Here is a 26267-nt window from a genome sequence, read left to right as displayed (position 1 = left end):
GATCAAGAAGATCAGTCAAGAAAACAAAAGAAAAGAAAAAATTTAAAAATATCTATTTCAAGATATGTCTCTGCTCTCAATCTAGACAAAATAGTCAAACAGGGTCCATATCCATGCTGATTAATCTCACAGGCCAGCCATAGATTTATGATGGGGTAATAGATAATCCCAGCAAGCCTTCACCTTTAGTTCTGAAGGTCAGGCTGGTTTTTGACTGTGAGGCTGGAACCCAATTTGTTTAGCTTACAATACTCCATGTTCTCCTTCCAGTTTGAGTTTGGCTCCTTGCCTTCTTGCTGACTTGAACTCAGTTCCATTCTACCCTGATGGAGCCAGCCCACAGCTGCTCTGAATTCCAATCTCAGTTGTTACCCCTCTAAAATGGCTACTGGCCATTAATTACTGGCCAGTCAATTAAATGTGACCAGCTTCTGGGTTACTTGCCTCTCCCCTTGGAGTAACATTCTAGGTTCTTCGCATCTGACACAAAGAAATGAAAAAAAAAAAAAAGAACAAAAAGCAGTGGCCAAGTTTATTTAAGAAAGTAAAAAAGTAGAGTGAGGGAGAAACTGGCCCTGCAGAGTGAGCCTAGGCCAAGTAGAAAGCAAAAGCGAGATAAAATGACACACTGGGGAAAGGAGGGTGGGCTACTATGAGGAAAGTCTCAATAGCAGCTCTTCCTTTTATTAGGAAAAAGACTGAAGTGAAACAGCCTAAGGCAAACATGGCTGATCATCATACTGACTCAAATCTGACTCAGAATCTTAATGTGAGACCCAGAAGTTTATATATTTTGTCTTTTCTTTTTTTCTGTGTTGCTGGAGATTTAACCCAAGACCTCAGGCATTCTAGGCGAGCACTTTACCACAGAGATATACCACCATCCCCTGTATACTGTGTATTTAAAAACTTTACTAGGTGTTTTATAATGGGCTGTATTTGGGAATCATTACATTAAAGAATATTTTCTTTTTGACAATTTTCCTTTTCTTTTTTTTTTTCTTCTAAGAGTAAATTTTATGGGTGTTTGTGTGTATTTCCAAAGAGCAGTATCCCTACATTTGTACAAATATGCATGTACACATAAGCATACACAATTCTTCAGAGATATTCTCACAATCAGTTCAACAAAAGGTGAATTTCAAATATTACTCCAATAAACTTTACAAATTAAAACTTGTAGAACTTTCTTAAAATAATATAGCTTATTGTATGCCTTTAAATTTGACTAATAGCCTCAAAGCATTCATAAAAAAAAGTTTAGTTCCTAAAGCATTTTTTTAAAGAAAAATATTTATAATTAAGCAAAATTGTAAGAATGAAGGCACATAATTGTTTTCTATTCCAGGTGATGAATGGTGCTATCCTTCAGCAAGTGTTTGTTGTAGATTATGTTGTTCAGTCCCAAATGTGTGGAGATTGCCACAGGATAGAAGCTAAGGATTTCTGGAAGGCTGTGGTTCAAGTCCGGCAAAAGGTAAATGCAGAAAAGATGATGAGTAAATCCTATATCTTGTATTCATTTTGGTTCATTATAAACAGCTGATAAAACTTTCTTTTTTCTCTTCTTTCCGTATCCTTTAAGTTTGAGGAAGCATTCACTTTTGTAAATAGATCACTATTTTGTGTTTAGATAATTGTTAAATATTGTTTTGGTTAAAAAAATATTGTTTTGTTCTGAAACATTAATAATATAAAATATAAATGTTCTATAGCAAACTGAAGTCTCTTGAGATTGAGATTGATTTTCAGAGTGTGTTTATATTTGTAGATATATATATATATATATATATGTTTGAAAATGGCTCTTTTGGCATTTATTGATTCAATAATGCACTTATATTTAGACATTGCACAAAAAAACCTTCTATTATCTGGAGCAGTTGATTCTAAAATATGGAGTGCATCAGAATACACTTCGTATCAAGGAGATTCATGGTGAGTTAAAACAAAGAATTTGAAACTCTCAAAATTTTGTTTCAGCTTATCTAAGTAATCTTACCTTTACTGTTAATATCTGAATAATAATCCAAAAGAACTTTCTGTTAGGAAGAAAATAATCTGTTTTTTACCTTATCTTCACAAGACATTATGGACATCACTAGCTACATGTAGCTCTTAAGTATTTAAAAGATGGCTAGAGCAACGGAGAACTGAGTTTTAAATTTTCTCATGTTTTAATTTAAAATTACTTTAAATTTATATATTTATAACTAGAAGTATGATTTTTTTTCCTTTGATGTTCTTCCCCCCTCACAGTTCAAGATATTTCCTAAGCATGCAATTTATTTTAAAACATGTTCATATAGATATAACATAGATGTTATAATGTGTTAACAGTAACATAACAAATGTTTTAAAACATGCAGATGAATTAATAATCCTTCTCTCATATCAGTTACTCATTGTGCTAACTAGAAGAGTAAACCAGTAACTATATTAATACAGCCTAAATCATTGATACAAAATTCATTAAAAACTAAAATAGTGGAGAGAGATATTAGTTCTTTAATTATTTTTGAGATCTGTAAGTTCTTTTATAGTTTTTTTCTTATGCCTAAGGTATTTGGGATGGAGGTATTAATTCAGAAGCCTAAACTCAATGGAGTAATAATAAAGTAATATATAAATACTGTTAGATTTCTTAAGATAGTAGACTGTTCCACTTATGTAAAATACTTTTCTTTGTTCTTTTTTTCTACCTCTTAGTTTTGAATTTTTTTGCCCCATAGAACTAAAATTATACATATTGTTTTCATTTATTAGCATTAGTCTGTCCTTTTGCCAGACAAATCATACAGGATATCATTTTTTAATTGTGGCTATAATTTATTGTTCTTAATATTTCTAATAGTTTATTTCTTTTGACTATGGATTTAATTTGTAATCTGGTCATGTTACTAGAGGCAAACCTTATATTGCAGAATTATTTAATGCCTTATTTTTTTTTTTAAGATGGTCTGGATTTCTATTATTCCTCAAAACAACATGCTCAGAAGATGGTAGAATTTCTTCAGTGTACAGTTCCCTGTAGGTATGTTGTGAACTTAAATGATACTAAATTTAAGGAAATGAGAATGGATGTAGGACACATCTATTCTCAGGCTTAGATACTTATGTTAAAATATTTAAAGTTTTAGTAGGAATACTTACACAGTCACAAAGCATTTAGTGACTTAGCCACTTCATTGAATATACGAGCTAAAGTGTAAAAAAAAATCTCTTTAGGGAGTTAGAACTAACTAACTCCATGATAAATAAGCACTGTAGTTCTGAAATATGGGTCAACTATTTGAATGATAAGAGAAAGAATACATGGGGGTGAGAGGACTTTGGGTACAAGATTCAGAGGGGAGGTATGACTTGGTCTCAAAGGATGGGGGAAGTTTTCATAGGTAAAGTTTATATTTAAAGGTAAGGTTAATGTGAACTTGCAGTGAGCATTACTGTGTCTTCTTTATGGTGAATAGAGAGTAGATTAGTCTGATCTAAGGATATATTTTGGAGCTTGAGAAGGTTGAAAATGGGTGGAGTGCTTATACAGGTTTTGAAATAAAAGTAGATGGTTTAGGCTTTGCCATAGCAGGCATCAAAAAGCTGTTTCAGACCTTGGACAGTGACCTTTTAATTTGATGAACATTGGTATTCCGAAGTCTATACAAACAAGACCTTTGCATTACTATTAACTTTTTTTCTTAATAGATACAAAGCATCACAAAGACTGATCTCTCAGGATATCCACAGTAACACATACAATTACAAAAGCACTTTTTCTGTGGAAATTGTTCCAATATGCAAGGTACTTTTGTTGTTTAATCCATTTCTATAAGTGGTCAAGTAATTAATTGGTTTTCTTTCTAGGTGGTTAAAATTTAGACAAACTTAAATGATTTCTAACACTTTCAACCAAATTAAAAATATAAAACAAACAATCTTATAATTATGAATTGGCATGCATTTTTCGTGTATTAAGATCGGAAGACCTCAGTGTAGTTTTTACAAGTCTCTGCATTCCTTAAGATTGTTATCCTGAACAGGAATGTAGACCTTTTGCAGATGGGAAGAGTTTCTAGGGATGTAGGGAGAAGGGAGGAAGGGGAAGGGAAGGGGAACTAAGAAGGACTAAGATGTGATATATGTATGTACCAACTTCCCATAATGAATATATTCATTATGTGCTACAAATATTATGTTTTGCACATTAAGAGAAAAAAAAGAAATTGTAACCCTAGTGAATGTATAACAGGTCTGTGAAACTTAGAATTACATTTAAAAAATCAGTGAGCCATTTTATGGAACCAGTAAACTTTGTGGAACAAATAGATTTTGGCCATATTAAATAATATTATGGAGCTGAGATCACAAGAAATATTTTTATTTGGAAACCTCTGAATAAAACACTTAAAATGTAGCTTAGCATTTCATTTAATTTTAATAAGATAAAACTTTGGCTCAAAAATATGAGTGAATTGGGCCAGGCATTTAGCACAGTGATGTTGCTGCCTGCCTCACAAGCACAAGGTCCTGAGTTTGATCCCTGGTACCCCCCCAAATTAATGAATTAAAGTTAAATAAATAAATTATTGAGCTTCTCATATATAATACGGATCAGTATAGTAAAGCTGTACAGTACAGGTTATGTTGCTAGAGTTCTCTAACTTGCAGGAACTTATATGGTTATATTGAATTTCTAAAATGACAGTTGTGATAATTTACTGTGATCATTCGACATAAAATTAATATTTAAGTACTGTAGTATCTTTCACTTTATGTCTTATAATAACTGAGTTAAGCCATATTATGAAGAAAGTGAAGCTTAGGTAGGTTAGATGACTTGATTAAAGTTACATAACCAGAAGATGGTAAAGTCAGGATTTGTACCCAGGTCTGTGTCTGTAAAGCTTTAAAGTGTTAATACTAATTTATAATATAGTACCAGGGATGACAGGAGAGTCCAAAACAGGGTTGACAAATTTTGTAAATGACCAGTTAGTACATATTTTGTTTTCAGGCTATATAATCCCTTTTGCAACTTTGCAACTCCTATTGTCCCACAAAAGTCACCAAGGATAATATGTAAGTAAATGGCCAGCACTGTATTCAAAGAGAATTTTACAAAAAACAAGCGGTGGGCTCTGAGCACCATTTTATGCTAATCCCTGGTTTAAGACAGTGAATATTTTCTTGGCACAAAGACTGGTACATAGGAATTTAGGTGTAGGCATACAATAACTAGGGGAATACAGAGTGTAAAGATGTACAGTTATCTCTTGACATCTGTAGGGGATTGGTTCCAGGATCTCATATAGATACCAAAATCTGAGGATGGTCAAGTTCCCTGTGTAAAATGGTGTAGTATTTACATATCTTCCTATATACTTTACTTACACTTAATGTAAAGGCTATCTAAATACTTGTTATAGTATAGGTAATGATGACAAGAAAAATGTCCTTGTGTTCAGTAAAGGTGCAGATTTTTTAAAAATATTTTTGGTCTCTTGGTTGAATCCTCAGAGGTGGTACACACAAGATATGAACAGCTGATTGTATTTTTGTTTGTTTGAAACTCTTGAGTTAAAAACCAAAGATTGGAGAGGAGTTATACACAGAATGTTCCATTAGTGAAGAGTCTGTTCTTGTGAATAAGTCTATTTTAAAATACAACACAGATATTTTTTACATGTAATAGAGTTTAAAAATAGACAATTACATTGTTGATTTATACACTATTTCCCAAAATACATGTAGACATGACTTTGGGCATTAAAATGTTTGATTACATATTGGTATATGGTATGCAGAACCATGTAAGAGAAACATGTTCCTTTGAATTTTTTTTATTAATATTGAAAGAAGTCAGATTTAGATGACATTATTCCTAATATACTTTGATTAGAATTTATACTATACTAACATATAGAGTGATAAGCGAGCATTCATACTGTAATATTGAAATGAACTTAATAGTTTGGAGAATAGGCCTTGGAAAATTTCTAAAAGTGTTTTAATTAAGACAGATGTGTCAAGCCAGGGATTTAGCTCAGTGGTTCCATGGCCTGCCTTGCAAACTCAAGGACCTGAGTTCAATCTCCGGCACGAAAAAAAAAAGACATATATGTCTGTCTGAAGAAGTTATATCTTATTTTCAATTTCTTAATGTTTTTGTTGTGCAGGTACAGTTTAATTTGATTAACATTCATAAGCATTTGCATCATTTTAAATGTTACTTCTTACGCCTAGGATAATGTTGTTTGTCTGTCTCCAAAACTGGCACAAACCCTGGGAAATATGAACCAGATATGTGTGTGTATTCGAGTAACCAGTGCAGTCCACCTCATTGATCCAAATACCTTGCAAGGTAAGTTTTGGAAACTAAATTTGCCTTCAACTAGTTGTATATTTGTCAAGCAATAATAATTTAGGTTGTTTGTTTTGTCATTCTCAGTAGTGCTTTAAAAGACCAGTTAAAATTTGTACGGTTGTTTGTTTGTTTTGTTTTTTGAGGCAGGGTCTCACTATGTAGTTGAGACTGACCTATGTAGCCCATGCTGGTCTCGAACTTGCAGCGATCCTCCTGCCTCAGCCTCCCTAGTGCTGGGATTACAGGTGTGCGCCACCATACCCGGCTCTGTACTGTTGTTTAATAATTATAAAACATTGGAATTATAAGGCATTTGATTGGTTGCCCTTGTATTTTTATTTAAAGGAACAAGTCTGAACTTTAGATTTTCTAATTTTATTTCATTTTTCTTGAAACTGACATTATATCATTTATTTTTGTGATTACTAAAGTTCATTGGTCAATTTTAGTATTTAACAAGTATTTTAAATTTTTTAACTTTTGGAATCTTTATTTTTTGTGATCCAGTGGAACATTTATTTGAAGAAGAATTTAAGTTTCAAGAAATAGGTCTTCTACTATTAAAAAATTAAGTTTACTTTGATATTTTCCAGGAAGCAATTTATTATCCTTCTCAATTACAGTCATCAGCCAGAGGTTTATTTATAGTATTAGGATGGACATGCTTTTATCTTTCAGCAAGAAATTAGGCAACTAAGATGCTAATACGTTTCTAAAATAGAATACCAGTATATTACTGATTGAATCTGATCTTATTTAAAAGGCATGCAGCTCTGTAGCTTTTTGATTATAGTCTATACTTAATATATGTTTGCTACCTGCTATTACCCTTGTGCTGGGATAAGTTTGGGGCTAATTTATTTGAATAACGATGACCCTAGAGTTCTTAGTTGTAGTTTTTCTTGACCTCAGTCTTTCCAGTTGGTTTTTCCCATGTCCTTCCTAATTAACATACTTGATGACTCTTTGAAATACATCAGTTTTTTGTTCTTTAGAATTCTGTGCTTATCTTAGTTGCAGATATTGATGGGAGCACTTTCTGGAGTCATCCTTTCAATAGTTTATGCCATCCCAAACAGCTGGAAGAGTTTATTGTGATGGATTGCAGCATAGTCCGAGATCTCAAACGCAGTGCAGGTGCCGGAGTCATATCAAAAAAGGTAAGCTACGTTCTACTCACTATTTTTATGTACTTGTTGTCATCCTCCTGTTGTTTTTTTCTTTTTTTATTATGGAGTCCAAATAAAGCTAACACTATGTTAGATTAAAAATACATTTCATGGATTTTCATTTCCTTTTTTTTTAATAAAACCTGGTGTCATTGTGGAAATGATCAGCTTATATTGCTTGGTAAGTTAATTTTTTTATTTTGCGTTGGAAAAAGTGTAAATGTTTACTTTATTACTCTAAAACATTTTCTTTATTTTTGTAGAAGAGGACTAAGTGACCAACTTCTTGACATTTTAAAAATCTTTATACTAAATATTTCAATATATATTTCTAACACAATGTATTACTATTGTAACTATAAACTATTTATAGGCTATTCATGTTACATTTATCTGTCCCTAAAGTATCTTTTATGCTTTGTTGTGATTAGTGTCCAATCGGGGACCACACATTAAATTATGTGAATATTGTACTTATTAATTAAATAATTTATTTAGTAATAGCTCTCTTGTTTAGTTTTTTGTTGTTTGGTTGGTTTTTTTGGGTCATGGTGCCAACTTTCTTAGATAAGTAGGACATTTATTTTATAGAATAGCTTCTGAATGTATCTTATTGTTGTCTCATGGTATCATTTAACTTGCTCTTAATGCCTTGTATGTTCTCTCAACTCGAGAGTAGATCTAAAGATTGGGTAAATCTAGGTAAGGTTTTTTTTTTTTTTTTTTTTTTTTTTTTTGCAAATATTTGGAAAGTGATTCTAATCTTTTATTCTTTTGATTTTCTTTCTTCTGTTGCCTCTTCTTTTTATCTCTTTATGTCGAGATTCCTTGATTCTTTCATTAACTTGTAGTGTATTTCTCTTGGTCTCACTTTTTGTGGTCTGTTTGTTATTAAAAGATTGGCATGCAGTCTTAATTCAGCCTATGTACAAATTGTTATTTATAAGTGTTTGTAAAATCTTATTTTTCAAAGGGAATTAACAGTTTTCTCATTTAAAATTTCAAATATTAAAACATTAATTGGTAAAGACTTGGATTTTCTGGTAGTATGCTACTGAGATTTCAAGGTTATTTTGTCAGAATCTTGTATTTTTGAACTCTGTATGTAAACAGGGATTGCTTAGAACATTTTCTTGATTTGAGAGACATGCCTTTTCAGTTAGCTGTTTGCTCAGTTTGTATTGACCAATCTCTCTTTGAATATCCTGTGTGTGTCTGTTGTGTTTTTTGTTTCTTAATTTTTTGCTTTTTTTTTCTTTTTGTTTTCTGGTTCCAGAGACATTGTTATACTGTTTTAAAATGCCTTGACCAAACTTAACAAAACTTATTTATTTGCTTTTAAGATTTCTCTTTTCTATACTCAAGATTCAGTAATTTGTTAATTTTGAGAATACTTCAGAGATGTGGAAAATAAAAAAACTCTTGCTTTTAAAATGATAAAGTCAAAAATTAATATTGTATTTAAATTTCCTATGAGATCCTTCTTGAGTTAAGTTTAGGTTATTGAAGAGTACATTTTCTTTTCTTTTAAGCATACCCTTGGGGAAGTCTGGGTACAGAAAACATCTGAAATGAATACAGATAAACAGTATTTTTGTCGCACTCATTTGGGACATCTTCTAAATCCTGGAGACCTAGCATTGGGGTTTGTATTATTTTATAGTATTTTAAACTGCCAATTAGCATTGCATATTTTCTTTGGTATCCTAAAATACTAGTTGTTGGGCTGGGGATTTAGCTCAGTGGTTCTGCCGCCTGCCTCACAAACGCAAGAACCTGAGTGCAATCCCTGATACCAAAAACAAAACAAAACAAAAAAAACCTGAAATTGTTCATTCCAAAAAGATTTAAGAGTTCTTAGGGACCTCTTATAACTCTATTGGTAACTGAATTTTGGATCAGACAGAAGCCTGTGGTCGTTCCTATTTTGGCCATTATCTAAAAGAGTCATTTGTTCCAATGTTTTGGTGATTGAACCCTGATTTTATATACTTAGATGTATGTTTACAGCTTTTTTTAGGGAGCAGTTTTTTATTAAATGTATGCAGGCCTTTTGCTTCCTTAACAAATATATAGGAAGATGAACCAAACTCATAGACTGCCTTTTCATCTTTTTGAGGACTGCAGAAGAGTTCATTATATAATAAAGAATAAAGCTTTTTAAAGTGTGCAGCATTAATTATTTGACTTAGGAGGAAGTTTTAGGTGATATTTGTCAAATGAAAAGTTAAACACAAAGGGTAAATACTGAAGTTTTTGGTTATATTTCAGATTTGATTTGGCCAACTGTAACTTAAATGATGAGCATGTCAACAAAATGAACTCAGATAAAATTCCAGATGTGGTAAGGCTTTAGATTTTTTTTTTCTTGTGTTAAAGATGATGGAATGCTTATCATGGTATATGAGTTCATAATTTTGAAAATAATACATCAATTAGAGATTTTCTTTGACATTATGTAAGGCATAATATCAGAAGTCTGTGTATTTATTTAGCAGTACTAGTAAACAAAGCCAGGGCCTCATACATGGTAGGCAAGTAATGTATTACTGAACTATCTCCCTACCCCTTAATTTTCACTCTTTTCTTGGAGGACGTTAACCTAGGTGCTTACTGGGTGCTTGCTGAATTTTACCACTGAGGTGCACCTCTAAACTTTTCAAAAAATTTTATTTTGAGAGAAGGTTTTTCTCAGTTGCTCAGGCTGGCCTTGAACTTGCAAATCTCTTGCATCAGCCTACAAGTAGCTGGGATAATGGGTACCGCTTGCTAGGCTTCAGAAGTCTTTACATCATTTTTCTTGGTGGGATAAATCTAAGATTTACTGAGTTTTTTGTTGCTCTTTATAATTAAATCATTCTCTGTCCAACTACTTGATAACTATCTGTAGAGCAAGCTTGTAGCTAGAAATGGTGACTTTTAGAATGTATTCAGGTTCATTGTTGATTGGGTTCAGCTTATTTCATGTATATTGTCAATTAAGAGGCATTTAAAGTTAGTAACATCATTCAAAGTTAAATATAGTTGCAGTAGAAAATAATCTTTATATTATCAAATATTAGAGAAAGACTAGTAGTTGTGAAAAATCTGTTAAATTCTAACTTGATGAGTTTAAGTATCATGAACAAGGGGGATTTACCTCAGTGGTTCCACCGCCTGCCTTGCAAGCACAAGGAATCCCCAGTACCAAAAAAAAAAAAAAAGAATCATGAACAATAGTGAATTAAAGACTATTTTTTACTTTTTTAATCTTTCAAAATGTGCATTGATTTCTTTAGCTTTGGGTAGAAATAGTCATGATAAAAGGACCCTCCCACTGTTACCACCCTGTTTTGCTTTCATTAATTAATGAATTAGGAAATAGAAGGATGGTTTGAGTATAAATAAAAATAGCCCTTTCCCCTTCCCCTTCCCTTCTGAGAGAGGATATTGCTGTATTGCCCAGTCTGACCTGGAATGCATGATCCTCCCATCTTAGCTTCCCAAGTAACTGAACATTCCACTTTTGTTTTCTTCCCAAAGTAGATATTTTTAATGAAGTCTTGAATAGATCATGGCAGTCTTACAAGATTTTGTACTGTGTGCAATTATAATTTATTTATTTTACAATTATTAAACATTGTTCTAAGGTACACTGTTGCGAAAGTTATGTACAGTTCTATAAGTGATTATTAGAATAAAGGAAAGTATCTTGCCTCTGATATTTCAAGATGATCTATATGAGTAGTAGGTGAAAATTGAAGTTTGAGGTTAAAAATACTGCAGGTTTTTGTATTAAAAAATGTAATATTCAATCACTGGAAAATTTCACTCAGTAAATTTAACAATTATGTAAATAATACCAGATGCATTCTCATATATAAATAGATGGAGAAAAGTTTTAAAAGCCTTTTTGATATTGTCTCTTTATCCCTGTACCTTTTTCTTGAGGTATAACCACTGTCATCAATCTGGTGAATTTTCCAGGCATTGTTACAGCCTTTCATTTTTTAACTTCACTAGATTTTGTGGCTCTGCTTTGCAGTTGTTGGGCTGGGGATTTAGCTCAGTGGTTCTGCTGCCTGCCTCACAAATGCAAGGACCTGAGTTCAATCCCCGGTACCAAAAAAGCGGGGGGATTACTTTGTACCTGTTATAACTTTTAAATATTTCTGTTATAGGTATTAATCAAGAAGAGCTATGACCGTACCAAACGTCAGCGTCATAGAAACTGGAAACTGAAAGAGCTTGCGAGAGAGAGAGAAAATATGGATACAGATGATGAAAGGTCCCACTTTTCTTTAAACCTTCTATTTTTGAAAGGAAATCCTTATGCTAAATTGTTTTTTTATTATAAAGAAATAGGCATCACACAATTGATCTTTTCACTCATTGTTAATTTTGGATTCTTGTGAGGGTATTGATGGAAATGGATGGTGTTGGAGGATGTAGTGATAACACAGATTTAATAATTGTTTCTTGGTTTATTATCTTATAATTGCAATATTAATGTAAATAATGCAGTTAAAATTAAAATATAGTAAATAATTTGCGGATATCACAAATAAGGGATGTGAGATTAGAAAATAGTGATTTAAGATTAAAAGAAAGTAGCTCATTGATGTCAAATACGTTATTTCTCAAACAGCTTTAGCAAAAATGAAGATAATGTGTTCTGCAAAAAGTTTATTGGCTGATTCAAAAAGTATTAATGATGGTGAAAACATTGTCTAAAAACTGAAGTTTGTAATATCGTTTCATGAAATGTGAATCTAGGAAATAGTATTTAAAACAGCAGTATTACGTTTTTAAAATGGTCAAATATATAACATGTTAAATTCATTTGATATTATAAGTATATATTTGGCTATTTCATTTATAGACTCAAAAGTCTATTTCAACTTGACTATAAAGATGTTTTGGGGGTAGAGTTGGTGGGAAGTGTTTTCTTTTATATTTAACATGATAGCCGGCTGTTTTTTTATAATGTAATTGTGATAGAAAAGATTTCTTTTCCAGTTTGTCAATATTTAATTAACATCCATATTCCACCTTTTTAAGAGTGTAATATTTGGAGCAAAAACGGAACAAAAATGGAGCAAAAATGAAACTTCACACTTTCTTGGTGGAGATGAAATATTTAAATGTTTCTGTATCCTACAGGCAATACCAAGATTTTCTTGAAGATCTTGAAGAAGATGAGGCAATTAGAAAAAACATCAACATTTACAGAGGTTGGTGTTGTGGGAGTGTATTAAGTCATATGTTGTATATACATAAGGACCCTTGAGTTACAGCCTGACATATTAACTTCAGTTATGACTGGAATTTTAGTTTTACAAACAAAGTTTTGAGTTACAATCTGAATGCTTCCAGATGGTCTCAGGTACAGGTTTAACCCTTAAATAGTTCTGCGTGGAATATTACAACATCCTTTCCTTATGTGGGGTTAAATTGAGAAATCTTGGGCCAATGTCTCTCTAAAGATACTGAGATCTGCCTGTGTACAGGAGAGAGACTTTGAAAAAGTTTGTGTATAAAGCTTGAAGCTTCAGTTGACCAACCTGAGTTACAGCCAGCCCTTGGGAACAAATTGAGTTCATAAGTAAAGGGGCCACTGTATTATCAGTGAGAATATTATGGTATCTTAAACTTTGATTTTCATAAACAACTTTTTCTTGATTATTTTTTAAACTACTATAGTCAGACTTCATAAATGATGCTAATAATGGTGGAGGCAGGTTTTTGTATATTTTCATATTGTATTTATTTGAAATCCTATTTTTTTCTTAGATTCAACTATCCCTGTAGAAAGTGACACAGATGATGAAGGAGCACCTCGAATTAGTCTGGCTGAGATGCTTGAAGACCTTCATATTTCCCAAGATGCCACTGATCAAGAAGGTGGTGCAGCTATGATGACATAATGAGATCATGTGTAGCCTTTGCACATCCATGTATGCAGGAAGTTGGACAGAATAACCTTTGTATATTCCATCTACCCTTCATATTTTAAGTGGAGAAATTTATTTTAAAACCTGAATGAATATGATTATTTTGATTGCTCAAAGCACTGAAGGGTTTGATGGTTTTGGAACTTTATAGATAATAAAAGATTAGGCAGAATTTACTGCCAGTGGTTAGGCCATTTCATGCATGTAGTTTTATCACTTTGATTTTATTTAAGGCCCCATATTTTTACATATCTAACTCTAGATAAAAAAGCTCAAAAATGGAGATTAATTTTGTGTTACCTAAATATTCAAAAATAAAATAATCTTTTACATTCTTTTTGTTGTTTTATGGAAAGAGCATATAATGAATCATTTTTAATATGAATTTGTTATGCACTTTGATTCACTTTTATGTCCTGAGTAGGAAAATTATGGTTCAATTTATCACTGGACAGTGAAGAAGGAAGTTCATCTTTTGTTTCTTCATAAAATTTAACATTTCAAAAGTTTCCTGTCCTCCCTCTCTCCCTCTTACCTCCCTTTTGTGGACTAGTTACTTCAGATAGCAATTTAATTTTTTATTATCTTTGCCAGCACCAGCAGTTTAAGCAGTAGCCTGGTTTGCAACTTGAAGATTCTAGTATGTAGATGACAAAATAATAAAAATGAAGTACATTTTTAAAAATTTTTTTTATTTTTATTTTTTTAATTGAGTTTATTGGTACATTTTAGGGATACATTACAGTTACATTCATTGTTAGGATCTTGTACCTCTACATGACAGGTCTTGGTTCTCATTTTTTCCCTTGTCCTTGCCCTCCCTTCACCTCTCCTTTCCTCCCCCTTTACAACCACTTTATTTCCATCTTTTCATTTTCTCACATTTTTACTTTTCCCTAATTACCATTCCCCTACCCATCCCACCTTCCCTACACCTTTAGACCTTTTCTTCCCATTTCACAATGTCAGTTATCTCATTAGGATCTTATGCACTATTACAGTTTATTCACACCAGAGAAACTATTCAGTATTTACACATGTGTGACTTATGTATTTCACTTAGGAGTATATCCTCAATATGTATCCATTTTCCTATGAATGAATGTAATTTCTCATTCTTTATGGCTGAGTAATATTCCATTTTATAGAAAAACCACATCTTTATCCAGTTTCCAACTGATGGGCAAATGGGCTGTTTCCAAGTTTTAGCTATTACAAACTGTGCTGCTGTAAACATGGGTGCCTATACATCACTGTGATATGATTCTTTTAGTTCTTTTGGAAAGATATCCAGCAGAGGGATGGCTGGGTCGAATGGAACCTCTAGTCCCAGCTCTTTGAGGTATATCCATATTGATTACCATCGTGGTTTCACCAGTCTGTACTCCCACCAACAATAGAAAAGGGTTCCTTTCTCCCCACAACCCCGCCAACATTTGTTATTGGTTGATTTCTTGATAGCAGCCATTCTTTGTGGGGTGAGGTGGAACTTCAGTGTTGTTTTCATCTGCATCTCTCAAATGACCAGTGATGTGGAACATTTTTTCATATATTTACTTGCTGCTTTTACTTCTTTGTCTGAGAAATGTCTGTTCATTTCAGATGCCCATTTTTGAATTGGATCTTTTTTTTTTTTGGTACTGGGGATTGAACTCGGGTCCTTGTGCTTGCAAGGCAGGGCACTGAACCACTGAGCTAAATGGCCGGCCCTGAATTGGGTCTTTATATTTGGGGAGGATGATTGTTTTGAGTTCTTTATATATTCTAGATAATAGTCCTTTGTCTGAGGAGCAGTTGGTAAAAAGTTTTTCACACATTGTAGGTTGTCTCTTAGTTCTGTTGATGGTTTCTTTTGCAGTGCAGAAGCTTTTTAATAAGATGAGATCCCACTTGTTGATTCTTTCTGCTAGTTCTCACGCTACTGAGGATTTGTTCATAAAATCTTTTCCTATGCCAATGTCTTCCAGAGTGCTGCCTAACTTATCTTCCAGTAAGTTTAGTGTTTCTGTTTTAATATTTAGATATTTAATCCACTTGGATTTTAATTTAGTGTATGGTGAAAGATAAGGGTCCAATTTTGATCTTTGGCAGGTTGAAATCCAGCTTTTACAACACCATTTATTGAAGAGGCTATCTTTCCTCCACTGAGCATCGTCAGCTCCTTTGTCAAAAATGAGGTAGCTGAGTACATCTGACATTGTTTTTGTATCTTCCAATCTGTTCCACTGATCCTCAGGTCTGTTCCTTTGTCAGTACCATGCTGTTTTTATCACAGTGGCTTTGTAGTATAGTTTCACATTGGGAGTTGTTATACCCACTGCCATGTGTCTGTTGCCTAGAATGGCTTTTGCTGTTCTAGGTCTCTTACGGTTCCAAATGAAGTTTTGGATTCTTTTTTTCTAGTTCTGTGAAATATAGTGTTGGAATTTCAGTTGGCATTGCATTGAATATGTATAGCAGTTTTGGTAGTATGGCCATTTTCACTATGTTGATTCTTCCTACCCAGGAGCAGGGGATATCTTTCCATTTTTTTATATCCTCTTTGATATCTTTTTTCAGAGTGCTATAGTTTTCAGTGTAGAGATCTTTTGCTTCTTTGGTTAGTTTGATTCCTAGATACTTCATTTTTTTGGATGCTATTGTGAAGGGAATTGTTTCCCTGATTTTTAGCTCAGTGAGTCTATTATTTGTGTACAAGAAGGCTATTGATTTTTGGGTGTTCACCTTGTATCCAGCTACTCTACTGAATCTGTCGATTAAGTCTAGAAGTCTTTTGATAAAGTTTTTTGGGTCTTCAATGTAGAGTATCATGTTGTCAGCAAATAATGACAGTTTAACTTCTTTCCTATCTTTATTGCTTTAGTTTTTTTCTCTTTTCTAATTTCTGTGGCTAATGTTTCCAAAACTATATTGAAGAGAAGTGGTGATAGTGCGCATCCTTATCTTGTTCCTGATTTTAACATGAAACTTTGGTTTTTAGCCATTTAATATGATGTTAGCTGTTGGTTTTTCATAGATAGCCTTTATTAAGTTGAGATAGAAACCATCTATTCCAATTTTTTGCAGGGTTTTTATCATGAATAGTTGTTGAATTTTGTCAAATGCTTTTTCTACATCTATCAAGAGGATCATGTGGTTTTTGTCCTTTACTCTGTTAATATAGTGTATTACATTTATTGACTTACGTATGTTGAACCATACTTGCATCCCTGGAATAAATCCGACTTGGTCCGGATGTATGATCTTCTTGATCATCCTCTGTGTTCTGTTTGCTAGTATCTTATTAAGGATTTTTGCATCTATATTCATTAAGGAGATTGGCCTGTAATTCTCTTTTTTAGTTGGGTCTTTCCCTGGTTTGGGAATCAAAGTGATACTTGCTTCCGGGAATGAATTTGGAAGTATAGCTTCCCTTTCAATTTCATTGAAAAGTTTGGAGAGTAAAGGCAGTAATTCTTCCTTAAATGTCTTGTAAAATTCAGCAGTGAATCCATCAGGACCTGGGCTTCTCTTTGTTGGTAAATTTTTAATTATATTTTCAATTTCACTGACTGTAATAGGGGTTTTTAAAATGTTTTTATCTTCTTTGTTCAGCTTTGGTAATTCATAAGTATCTAAAAATCTGTCCCTTCTGTGTTTTCCCATTTATTAGAGTATAGGTTCTCAAAATAGGTATTAATGATCCTCTGGATTTCTTTTGGATCTGTTGGGACTTCACCTTTTTCATTTCTGATTGCATGGATCTGAACCTTTTCTTTCCTTTTTTTGATAAGATTAGCTAAGGGTTTGTTGATTTATTCTTTGAAAAAACTGACTCTTCGTTTCATTTATTTTTTGTATTGTTTTCTTTGTTTCCACTGCATTGATTTCTGCTCTAATCTTTATAATTTCCTCTCTTGTTCGAGCTTTGGTTTTTTGTTGCTTTTGTTTTTCTAGGAGTCTTAGTTTCATCATTAGGCTGTTTATTTGAGCTCGCTCTGTTTTCCTAGTGTGGGCATTCAGTGCTATGAATTTTGCACGTAGAAATGCTTTCATTGTGTCCCATAGATTCCTGTATGTTGTATTGGCATTTTCATTTATTTGTAAAAACTGTCTAATTTCTTCTTTAATTTCCTCTGTGATCTATTGATTGTTCAGGAGAGTGTTGTTCAATTTCAGTGTGTTTGTGAAGTTTCTACAGTTTCTTGTGCTATTGATCTCCAGTTTGATTGCACTATGATCTTATAATATACAGGGGATAACTTCAGTTCTTTTGCATTTATTCAGACCTGTTTTGTGAGCTAGTATGTGGTCTATCTTGGAGAATGACCCATGTGCAGCTGATTTCGTGGGGTGGAATACTCTATAGACGTCTATTAAGTCCATGCGTTTCAAAGCTTGGTTCAGTTCTAGTATTTCATTGTTGATTTTCTGCCTAGATGATCTATCTATTTGTGATAATGGGATATTTAAATCCCCCACTACAATTGTATTAGTGCTTACTTGGTTTTTCATGTTACTTAGTATTTGTTTTATAGAGTTGGGGGCATTAATATTTGGTGCATATATGTTTATGATTGTCATCTCTTCCTCTTGAATTATTCCTTTTACAAGGATGTAGTGGCCTTCTTTGTCTCTCTTAATCAGTTTTGGTTTGAAATTTACTTTGCAAATAACATTGCTACCCCTGCTTTTTTCTGGGCTCCTGTTGCATGGAGAATTGTTTTCCATCCTTTCACTTTCACTCTATGAACTTCTTTTTGTACTAGGTGTGTTTCTTGTATACAACATATTGTTAGATTTTGCTTCTTAATCCATTGTGCCAGTCTATTTCTCTTGATTGGTAAGTTGAGGCCATTGACATTGATGGTTATAACTGATATGTTCTGACTTATGATTGTCATGTTATTGTCCTGTTGTTGACTCTTTTTACTTTTTCCCCCCTCTTAGTATCTTGCCTTGCCTATTTGATTTGGTCTGTTGAGCCTTATGGTGTTGTGACCTTCATTGCCCTTTTCTAGGATATTGTTTAGAATTCCTTGTAGTGCTGGTTTGGTGTTCATGAAGTTTCTCAGGTGCTCTTTGTCATGGAAGTATCTTATTTTCCCATCCATTTTGAAAGAGAGTTTTGCAGGTTACGTCAGTCACGGTTGGAGGTTGTTTTCTTTTAGGACTTGAAATACCTCACTCCAGGCTTTCCTTGACCTGAGGGTTTGTGTTGAAAAGTCTGCTGTGATTCTGATGGTCTTTCCTTTGCATGTGATTTGTTTCTTTTCTCTTACTGCTTATAGTATTTTGTTCTTCTGTTGGATTTCTGGGATCTTGATTATTATATGTCTAGGTGTAGATTTTTTTTTATCATGGCTAGTTGGAGTTCTATATGCCTTACTTATCTGTATGACTAATTCTTCCCTTCTGTTTGGGAAGTTTTTTGTCATTAATTTTGTGAACAGCTTTTTAAAGTCATTTGCATTTTCTCCTGCTACTTCATGGATTCCTTTCAGTCTTATGTTATTCTTTCCATCATCTAGGAGTTGTTGTTTCGATTTCTCATGATCTCTTACTGTTTTTAAGAGACCTCTCTTTTCACGGTCACTGACTGCAATCCTGTCTTCTATATCTGAAATTCTATCTTCGCAATCTTTTAGTCTGTTGCGTACACTTTCAATAGAGTTTTTAATCTCCTGGATATCTGTTTGAATCTGTTTTGTGGATTCCATTTCTTTCCTCTGTTGAGCTTTCATTGTTTCCATTTCTTTCTTATTCTGGGCTTTCATGGCTTCTATTCTGGTCCTGAGCTCATCTATTTTTTTCTCAGTTTCTGTTCTAGAGTCTCAAATCATGACTTCCATTTTGCTCACCATCTCTATGGCTATCTGGGAAATTATTTTTGTTGTGAATTTTTCTAGAGCTTGATTAATCTGTTTTGTTACTTCCTGTGCTATGGGTTCAGGGTGTCCTGCTGGTTCACTATCAGACTTTTCAACCTCATTTGTACTACTGTTTGCCGTTGGTGAAGTGGAAGTCTGTCTTTGTGTCTTGCTTAAGTGTTTTCTCATTTTTATTTTTGTTTTTGGGTTGTCCTTGGTTTAATTTCTGGGTTATTAAATCTTTCTGATATAGTTGTGCTTTAGCTTTTGAGTCTCTAGTGCCTCATAGACATCCTCATTTTCATAATATCGGAGAAAACAACTCATTAAATCAATCACAATCCTTTATCCCAATTGATACATTCAGCAGCCCAGTAGGATCAAGCACAACTTGCCATTTGACCACTTGTGGTAGTCATTAATGTATCACCTTTAAACCATGTGAATTAAATTAAAATCAAGAAGCAGCCCAAAATATGTTTGCAGTGGATACACTTTTCAATATAGCATCTTTACCATTTAGCATGGGGGCCAAGACAGAGTTAGGACAAGAGGAGTAGATAAGTGAAGTATTGGAGGAGGTTTCAAGTGAAGCCAGAGGAGGTAGAATGACCATACAATCTTTACAAAACTATTGACTTCAAAAGGGATAGAGTGCAAGAGTAAGGACAAGAATATATCCCCTTAACAGTAACAGGGGCTCGCTTTCCCTTGGAACTATTGACCCATGAGTGAGGTAAAATGACAGAAGAAAAGAACATAAAGAAAAAAATAATAGAAGAAGTCTGAGTTGGGGTTGGAGCAGGAATAGAAAGGGAGATGAGGGATGATATGGTGGAGCAAGAGACTGAGTTGGAGAAAGAGGACAGAAAAAAGAGAAATTGCAGGGTGAAATGAAAGAAAAAAAAATTTAAATGGCCTCTTTCAGACTATGTCTTTGCTGTCATAATATGCCATGTGCAGAACCAAGTCCCCTAATCTCAGCTAGCCAATGGCAGATCCGCACGACTCAGACTGACCTCAGGCCACAAGGCCTAAATTGAGTTCCCCAACCTGCTGGGTTGAACTCCATACTGTTCTATTACAGGTTTCCCCCGCCCTTTCTTTAAAGATGTTCAAAGTTGGGAACTCAGAAAAATACCCTTTATGACCACCTATGCCTCTGCAGAGTGGGTCCAAGGACTGGCCCAATTAGGAGGTCTGAGAACGGGGTGCGTGGTGTGTTGGGGTGTTTCAAGGGTGCCTGTGCGGCTACCTTCCTCGTTGGGGCTGGTGGCACAGCAGGCCTACATTTTTATTTTTAATAAAGCATGTTTTACTATTAATCAGATTTGAATGAAGAATGCCTTCTACATTATGAAAGAAGATCTTTGGCTTAGATTTTAAAGTATTCTGAAAAGGAAATATCCTTTTTCTATAAGATCAGGTTTACTAAACATGCCAAATTAATTGCTGCGTCAGTAATTCTATGTATCAATAAATGAAGAGAGTGAGCCAATACTGAGTGGAACATTTTCTTTTTTTAAGAGAACTTTCTATAGTGGCTTCTTTCTGTCTGCATATTTCAGTTAAGGTTGTGGATCTAAAAGGAGTATGCTACCCTTGATGTGGTAGATTAGTGGTTATGCTTGTTTTAGTTTTTCAAAGGTATTTTAGTTACTTTCATATTGCTGGGACACGATACACAACACCCACAACTAGAAGGTTCATTCCGACAGTTTGTAGAGGTTTCAGTCTAGAGTCTGCTTGGTCTAAGGCACTATGGCATGGCAGAGGTGCATAGCAGAAGGGACACTGCTCTTGAGGCATGGTGGTGGGGAAGCAAAGCCAGGGGAGGAACCAGGAAGACAAAAGACCCTTTCAAGTCAAACCGAAAACCTCTTGTGACCAGACCCTACCACTTAATAGCAAGTCAGCTATGAAGTTTTCAGGTATATCTAGATATAACCTATGTTATGACTTGTGTTTAGATGGTGCCTCCCCCCAAAAGCTTCATGTGGTCTTGGGGCTGTTTTGGAGGTGGCTGAATCTAGACTGTGATTCATGCTGTAATGCTAGGCCCTAGAGCACTAGGATTAAGGGTGTGAGTACCACCCTAAGAATTCTGAATACAATAAAAGAAACAGGAAGATACCATTAAGTTCTCTTGTGGCTTTTGCAGTCTTCTACCACCATGAACTATTGCCACTCTGCTTTGGAGCCAGCCAATTATGGACTGAAATGTCTATGAACTGTAAGCTAAATAAATAAACCTTTCTTCCTTAACTTTGGGTATTGGGTATTTTGTCTCAGCAAGGAGAGAAAAATAACTAATACCATAACAAATGTGAACATGGCCACAGCATGTTCTCAATTGTAGTCTGTGCTTATCTATATGTTAAGATTTTAAAAAGCATGAAAACACCCTTCCCCTGTTTTGTATCTTTGAAATGGTTGCCTGGTCATATTTATATGAGAGTACTGCAGTTTTCCAAGGTGGAATTGTTGAGTTATTTAAGTACTTGTATGGGCTACTACTGTGAGATGTGTCAAAGCCCAGGCATCTGAGGGCACCTGAGGACACAATCCCGTCATTTAGTGCAGGCACACAATGGGGCTTTGTTAAATAATAAATCAGTATACACAACCATGCAAGCATCATATAGCCTTGCCCAGAGTGTTTTGTCTTACAGTGTCTCAGTAAGCTGATAAAGAACTACTGTAAGTTCTGTGCTGAAAATTAATGTGTGGTTCTTGCTTTGTAATGTCTGCTTCATGCATATTCTTTTCTTTGGGAACCTCACCTAACTGGGCCTCCCTTCAGCCCACTTGTCTAAACATTTGGCATAGTCAGCAGGAAGTTCAGGTGAGTGTCCCTACCACGGCATTTGTGGAAGCAGTGACAGTGAAGAGGATCCCCGGGAAGTTACTACAGTACATCCCCTGGCCTCACTGTGGCTGCTCGTAGCACCTTTATTAACAGCTCGGAAATCTGAAAATAGATGTGGTCTGCCTGACACCCAGAGATGTTTTACAGGCCTTGGAAACACTGGAGACAAATTCCTCTCCCCCACACAGTGGGGAAGATGACTTGGTTGTTTTTTAGTCTCCTGCTGTATGAGACAGGAGACAAAAGACTTTGTCCAACAGGTAAATCAACAACAATGAACCAAAAAAAAAAAAAATTTTTTTTTTTTTAAATGTGTGACAGCTGCAAAAGCCAAACTAAAAAAGTTGGAAATACTACCTCTAATTGCAGCAGAAATCCCACACACCAGGAGAACCCCTGATGTTCCAAACATGACTTGCTATCCAAAACTAAACATAAGCCCTTGACCCAAGAAGGGGGACCAGGGGGGCCTACCTAGGTCTACCCCACACAACATATATGACCTACACAGCTATAGAGCTGTGGGAATGAGACACTGCCTGTGTGGCTGTTATGGCTCTAAGGTAAAAGAACAGATGCTTGGTCCCTTGAAAGTAAGCTAACACCAGATCTGGACAAATCTTATAGCAGCTGGCTTAGACACACACACACACACACACACACACACACACACACACACACACACACAAAGTCCTTTGACTTGCCCTGTTTGCCCTGTACAAAAGCGTGATGGGACTTAAAAAATAACTATAGACTACCAAAAACTGAACAAAGTAACTTCCATTACAGCAATACTCAATATTGCTGACTTGACAAACTGGCTCACCCTGACATTGAATCAATATCACTATGTAATGCACCTGACCAACACATTTTCCAGCACTAACACCTCTGAGAGGTCTGAGAGTCAAAACCAGTTTACCTTCGCATGGGGATACAAACAATGGATTTTTCAAATGTTGCCACAAGGGTATTTATATAGTCCTACTTTGCGCCATGTCCTGGTAGCCCAAGATATGGCCACATGGACCAAGCCACACTGTATCTTTGTTCCATTATATGTATGATGCCATGTAACCTTCTGATTGTCTTACAGATTTGGAAGCTGCTGCACACAGTCTAAAAAAAGCTTTGCTAGCATGGGGGTGAGCCATCAACAAAGATAAGGTCCAGGCAGGGCTTTGGTTTATCTGTCAAATTCTTGCGTGTTGTCTGGTCAGGTAAGACAAAAGTAATCCCTAGTATAATAATTCATCTTTTTTGCGCCCTCTATATCATAACAACATGGGACTGGACTGACAGGGAAAACTGCATTCCAGGACTCAAAACCGAATCACTCAAGTATAGGCCCTTCATGTCATTGACCCTACCCTGCCTTCCATTCTAATGGTGAACATAGATAAGATTAGATTTGACTGGGGTTTATGACAAAAGCAAGGAAAGTGAAAATGTGCTGTTGGCTTTTCGTCACAATTATAAAAAGGAGCTAAAAATAGGTATTTCCTAGTTGAGAATGCCTGTAAAAAGGTCACAAGACAACAGACTGGAAATACAAACTCAGTACCCAATAGAAGGCTTGGTCGACACAGAGATGTCTCATCCCAGAAGTGGAGTGGCCAAGGTACCCACCCTGGCACAATGGGAGACATGTACAACAGAGAGCCTCTTTCTTGGCCAGACCACTAGTAGGCAAACTGACAGCCATGATACAATGTGTCACATACATGGATTAAAAAATCATAAGATTATGAGTTATCGGTCATAACCCCTTATCCATATGTAAAAGAATAGAAAAGACCCCTGAGGCCTCATATACCGATGTCTCTAGTCATAACACTGCCCCATAATAAAATGATGGTCACTGTTCAGCCCAGTACAGAAACACTCTAATTTGAGGTTGGGACAAGTCAAGCCAATGGACAAAGATACAATATGGCTACATATCATACATGAAGACAAACCTCTACATATTTACACAGACAGTTGGACAATATTCCAAGGGCTGATGCTCTCGTTAACAACCTGAGCAGCCCAAGACTGACTGACAGGACATTCAACCCTATGGAACACTAAGTTATGGCAACATGTATGAAAATGTGGCCAGACTATAACGTGGTTTTCCATGTTTCAAAACATAGGCCTTTCCTTTCACCAGCAAAATCATTTAACACACTCCTTAACAAGGATAACAGCCCTTCAAGGGCCACCCTCAACAATGGGGCCTTGGCTCAAAAAATTGGGGAGCGTAGGGTCCCATATCATACAAGCTGTAACACAGTAATAGCATTTAAATATAACTCCCACAAATATAAAAATGACTAAAGAAGCATTCCCTCTACACTCAGCTGGCCCCTTAAAAAAGGATGGTGCCCATGCAATTGGCAGCCCATCCCCTGCCACTCTCACAAGGACATAAATATGCTCTAATTGCTGTAGATACTGCCATGGTTATCGGCTTTGCCAATCCCAATGCACCTTATTGACCAGGTCCATACCATTATGACATAATGGTTGACTAAAATGTATGGGATGCCACTAAAAATAGTGTCTGACCAAAAAAGCCACTTAACAGGGGTTTAGATACAACAGTGGGCCAAAAACAATAACATTACCTGGCACTTATCATGGGCCTTACTGGCCACAAGCTACTGATATAATTAAGAAGTATAATGGGCTCTTAAAAACTAAACTGGCCTATTTGGCTCTAAAGTTTAATGGATGGGTGCAGGCCTTACCACAGGGTCTTTAATTGCCCAGTGACCAGCCCCCAGGATGTACAGATAGCAGCCTGTTAGATTGCCTTCTGAAAGCACAGCCAGCTGACTGGTGTACACATTTGACTGACAAAACAAGGTCCTAGGATAACAAAAGGGGCTTTGATCCTCCCTACACCAGAGCCTACAGATCCCCCACTTGAAATTGGAGGTTCTTCTTGGAGCCCTGAAGGGAAGGACTGTGCTACTCTATAGAGGTACAGTCAGATTTCAACATGGCCCCTGAAGGCCTTGGTATACTCCTGACCCAATGCTGGGGCCACCATCCTAAAAAACAAACTATATATATATTAATTATGGCTGGTTGGCCTCCTATTCCTCTAGGGGATGATAGACTGGGCTTCAACCCATTTGTCCCCAGTGGCAATGGGGACACAGATCTGGTATTTTAAACTGGGAGGTAAAATGATCCCAGCCAACATCCCATCGCAGAATGAACGTGTGGCCTGCATCTTCCCTGAAGGATGAGAGAAACCTGTAATGGTTTCTCTTTCTACTCCATCCTTCCAACCAGGATGAGTCAAGCTAAGAACATCATCTGGCCACACACATTTGCACCTGTGCACCAACAATTGAACTTTTGGGTGTATATTGAACTCCCAACAGATGTGACCAAAGACCTTCCATAAAATAATTGTGCTGGCATCTCTGCACAGACTAGAAAGCACAAAACTCACCTAGGATCAGTGATGCCAGACTGTTGAGGCACTGATCTGGAAAAATACATCTACCCCACAATGACTAGAATCTATGATACACAATGATTGGGGGTAGATGATGGAAAATCAAATATTACTGAATATTGCCACACTATGTATTGAACAGGGTCAATGGATCAATGGGAAATCACACAATGAGATAGATACCCCTATACTTGTATAACAATATGTTACAGATAAATAACACAAATCCCTGATGAGATGGCCATAGCTCATAAATACAGTGCCCACTGATTGGCCTATGATGGATGCCTTATGTGTCTATGACACTGAAGATTGGCATACCTCCCTGCATACTGGATGGGGCAATACACCTGGGGCTTTCACTGTATTAAAGATATTGTGGGGTCCATTGTGATAGACACACCCCATAATTGCTCACAGATGGCACTGCGTCAAACAAGAGCTCTGATGGTTTTAACCTATGACAGGACAGAACTGCAGACCTAGCCCTCCAAATTAAAGCTCTAGCCCAACACATGGCACAGAACCTAAATGTCATGCATCAATCTCTGATGTTGCATAGATAAAATGTCCCAAATAAAAAAGATGATGTTACAAAATCATGTGACTCTGGATTTGTTGACTATAAG

General features: G+C 35.4%; 1 protein-coding gene and 1 pseudogene across 2 annotated transcripts in view; both read left to right on the top strand.

Moving 5' to 3' along the window:
* The window catches only part of Nmd3 (NMD3 ribosome export adaptor), a 34052-nt gene extending 20291 nt beyond the window's left edge, over window positions 1–13761 (top strand). For both annotated transcript variants that reach the window (XM_010623186.3, XM_010623187.3), the window contains exons 6-16: window positions 1349–1477; window positions 1848–1938; window positions 2956–3034; window positions 3703–3799; window positions 6241–6358; window positions 7376–7521; window positions 9063–9175; window positions 9802–9874; window positions 11691–11797; window positions 12673–12743; window positions 13303–13761. In XM_010623186.3, coding sequence (XP_010621488.1) covers window positions 1349–1477; window positions 1848–1938; window positions 2956–3034; window positions 3703–3799; window positions 6241–6358; window positions 7376–7521; window positions 9063–9175; window positions 9802–9874; window positions 11691–11797; window positions 12673–12743; window positions 13303–13436 — 1158 coding nt within the window. In that variant the 3' untranslated portion in view covers window positions 13437–13761. The remainder of the gene's footprint in view (window positions 1–1348; window positions 1478–1847; window positions 1939–2955; window positions 3035–3702; window positions 3800–6240; window positions 6359–7375; window positions 7522–9062; window positions 9176–9801; window positions 9875–11690; window positions 11798–12672; window positions 12744–13302) is intronic.
* Window positions 13762–25321: 11560 nt separating this feature from the next.
* LOC104868935 overlaps window positions 25322–26267 on the top strand; it is a 17208-nt pseudogene continuing 16262 nt past the window's right edge.

This window comes from Fukomys damarensis, unplaced genomic scaffold, assembly GCF_012274545.1.
Source record: "Fukomys damarensis isolate Sample0158 unplaced genomic scaffold, DMR_v1.0_HiC HiC_scaffold_37, whole genome shotgun sequence".
Classification (NCBI taxonomy): domain Eukaryota; kingdom Metazoa; phylum Chordata; class Mammalia; order Rodentia; family Bathyergidae; genus Fukomys; species Fukomys damarensis.
This window is presented reverse-complemented; position numbering and strand designations above follow the sequence as displayed.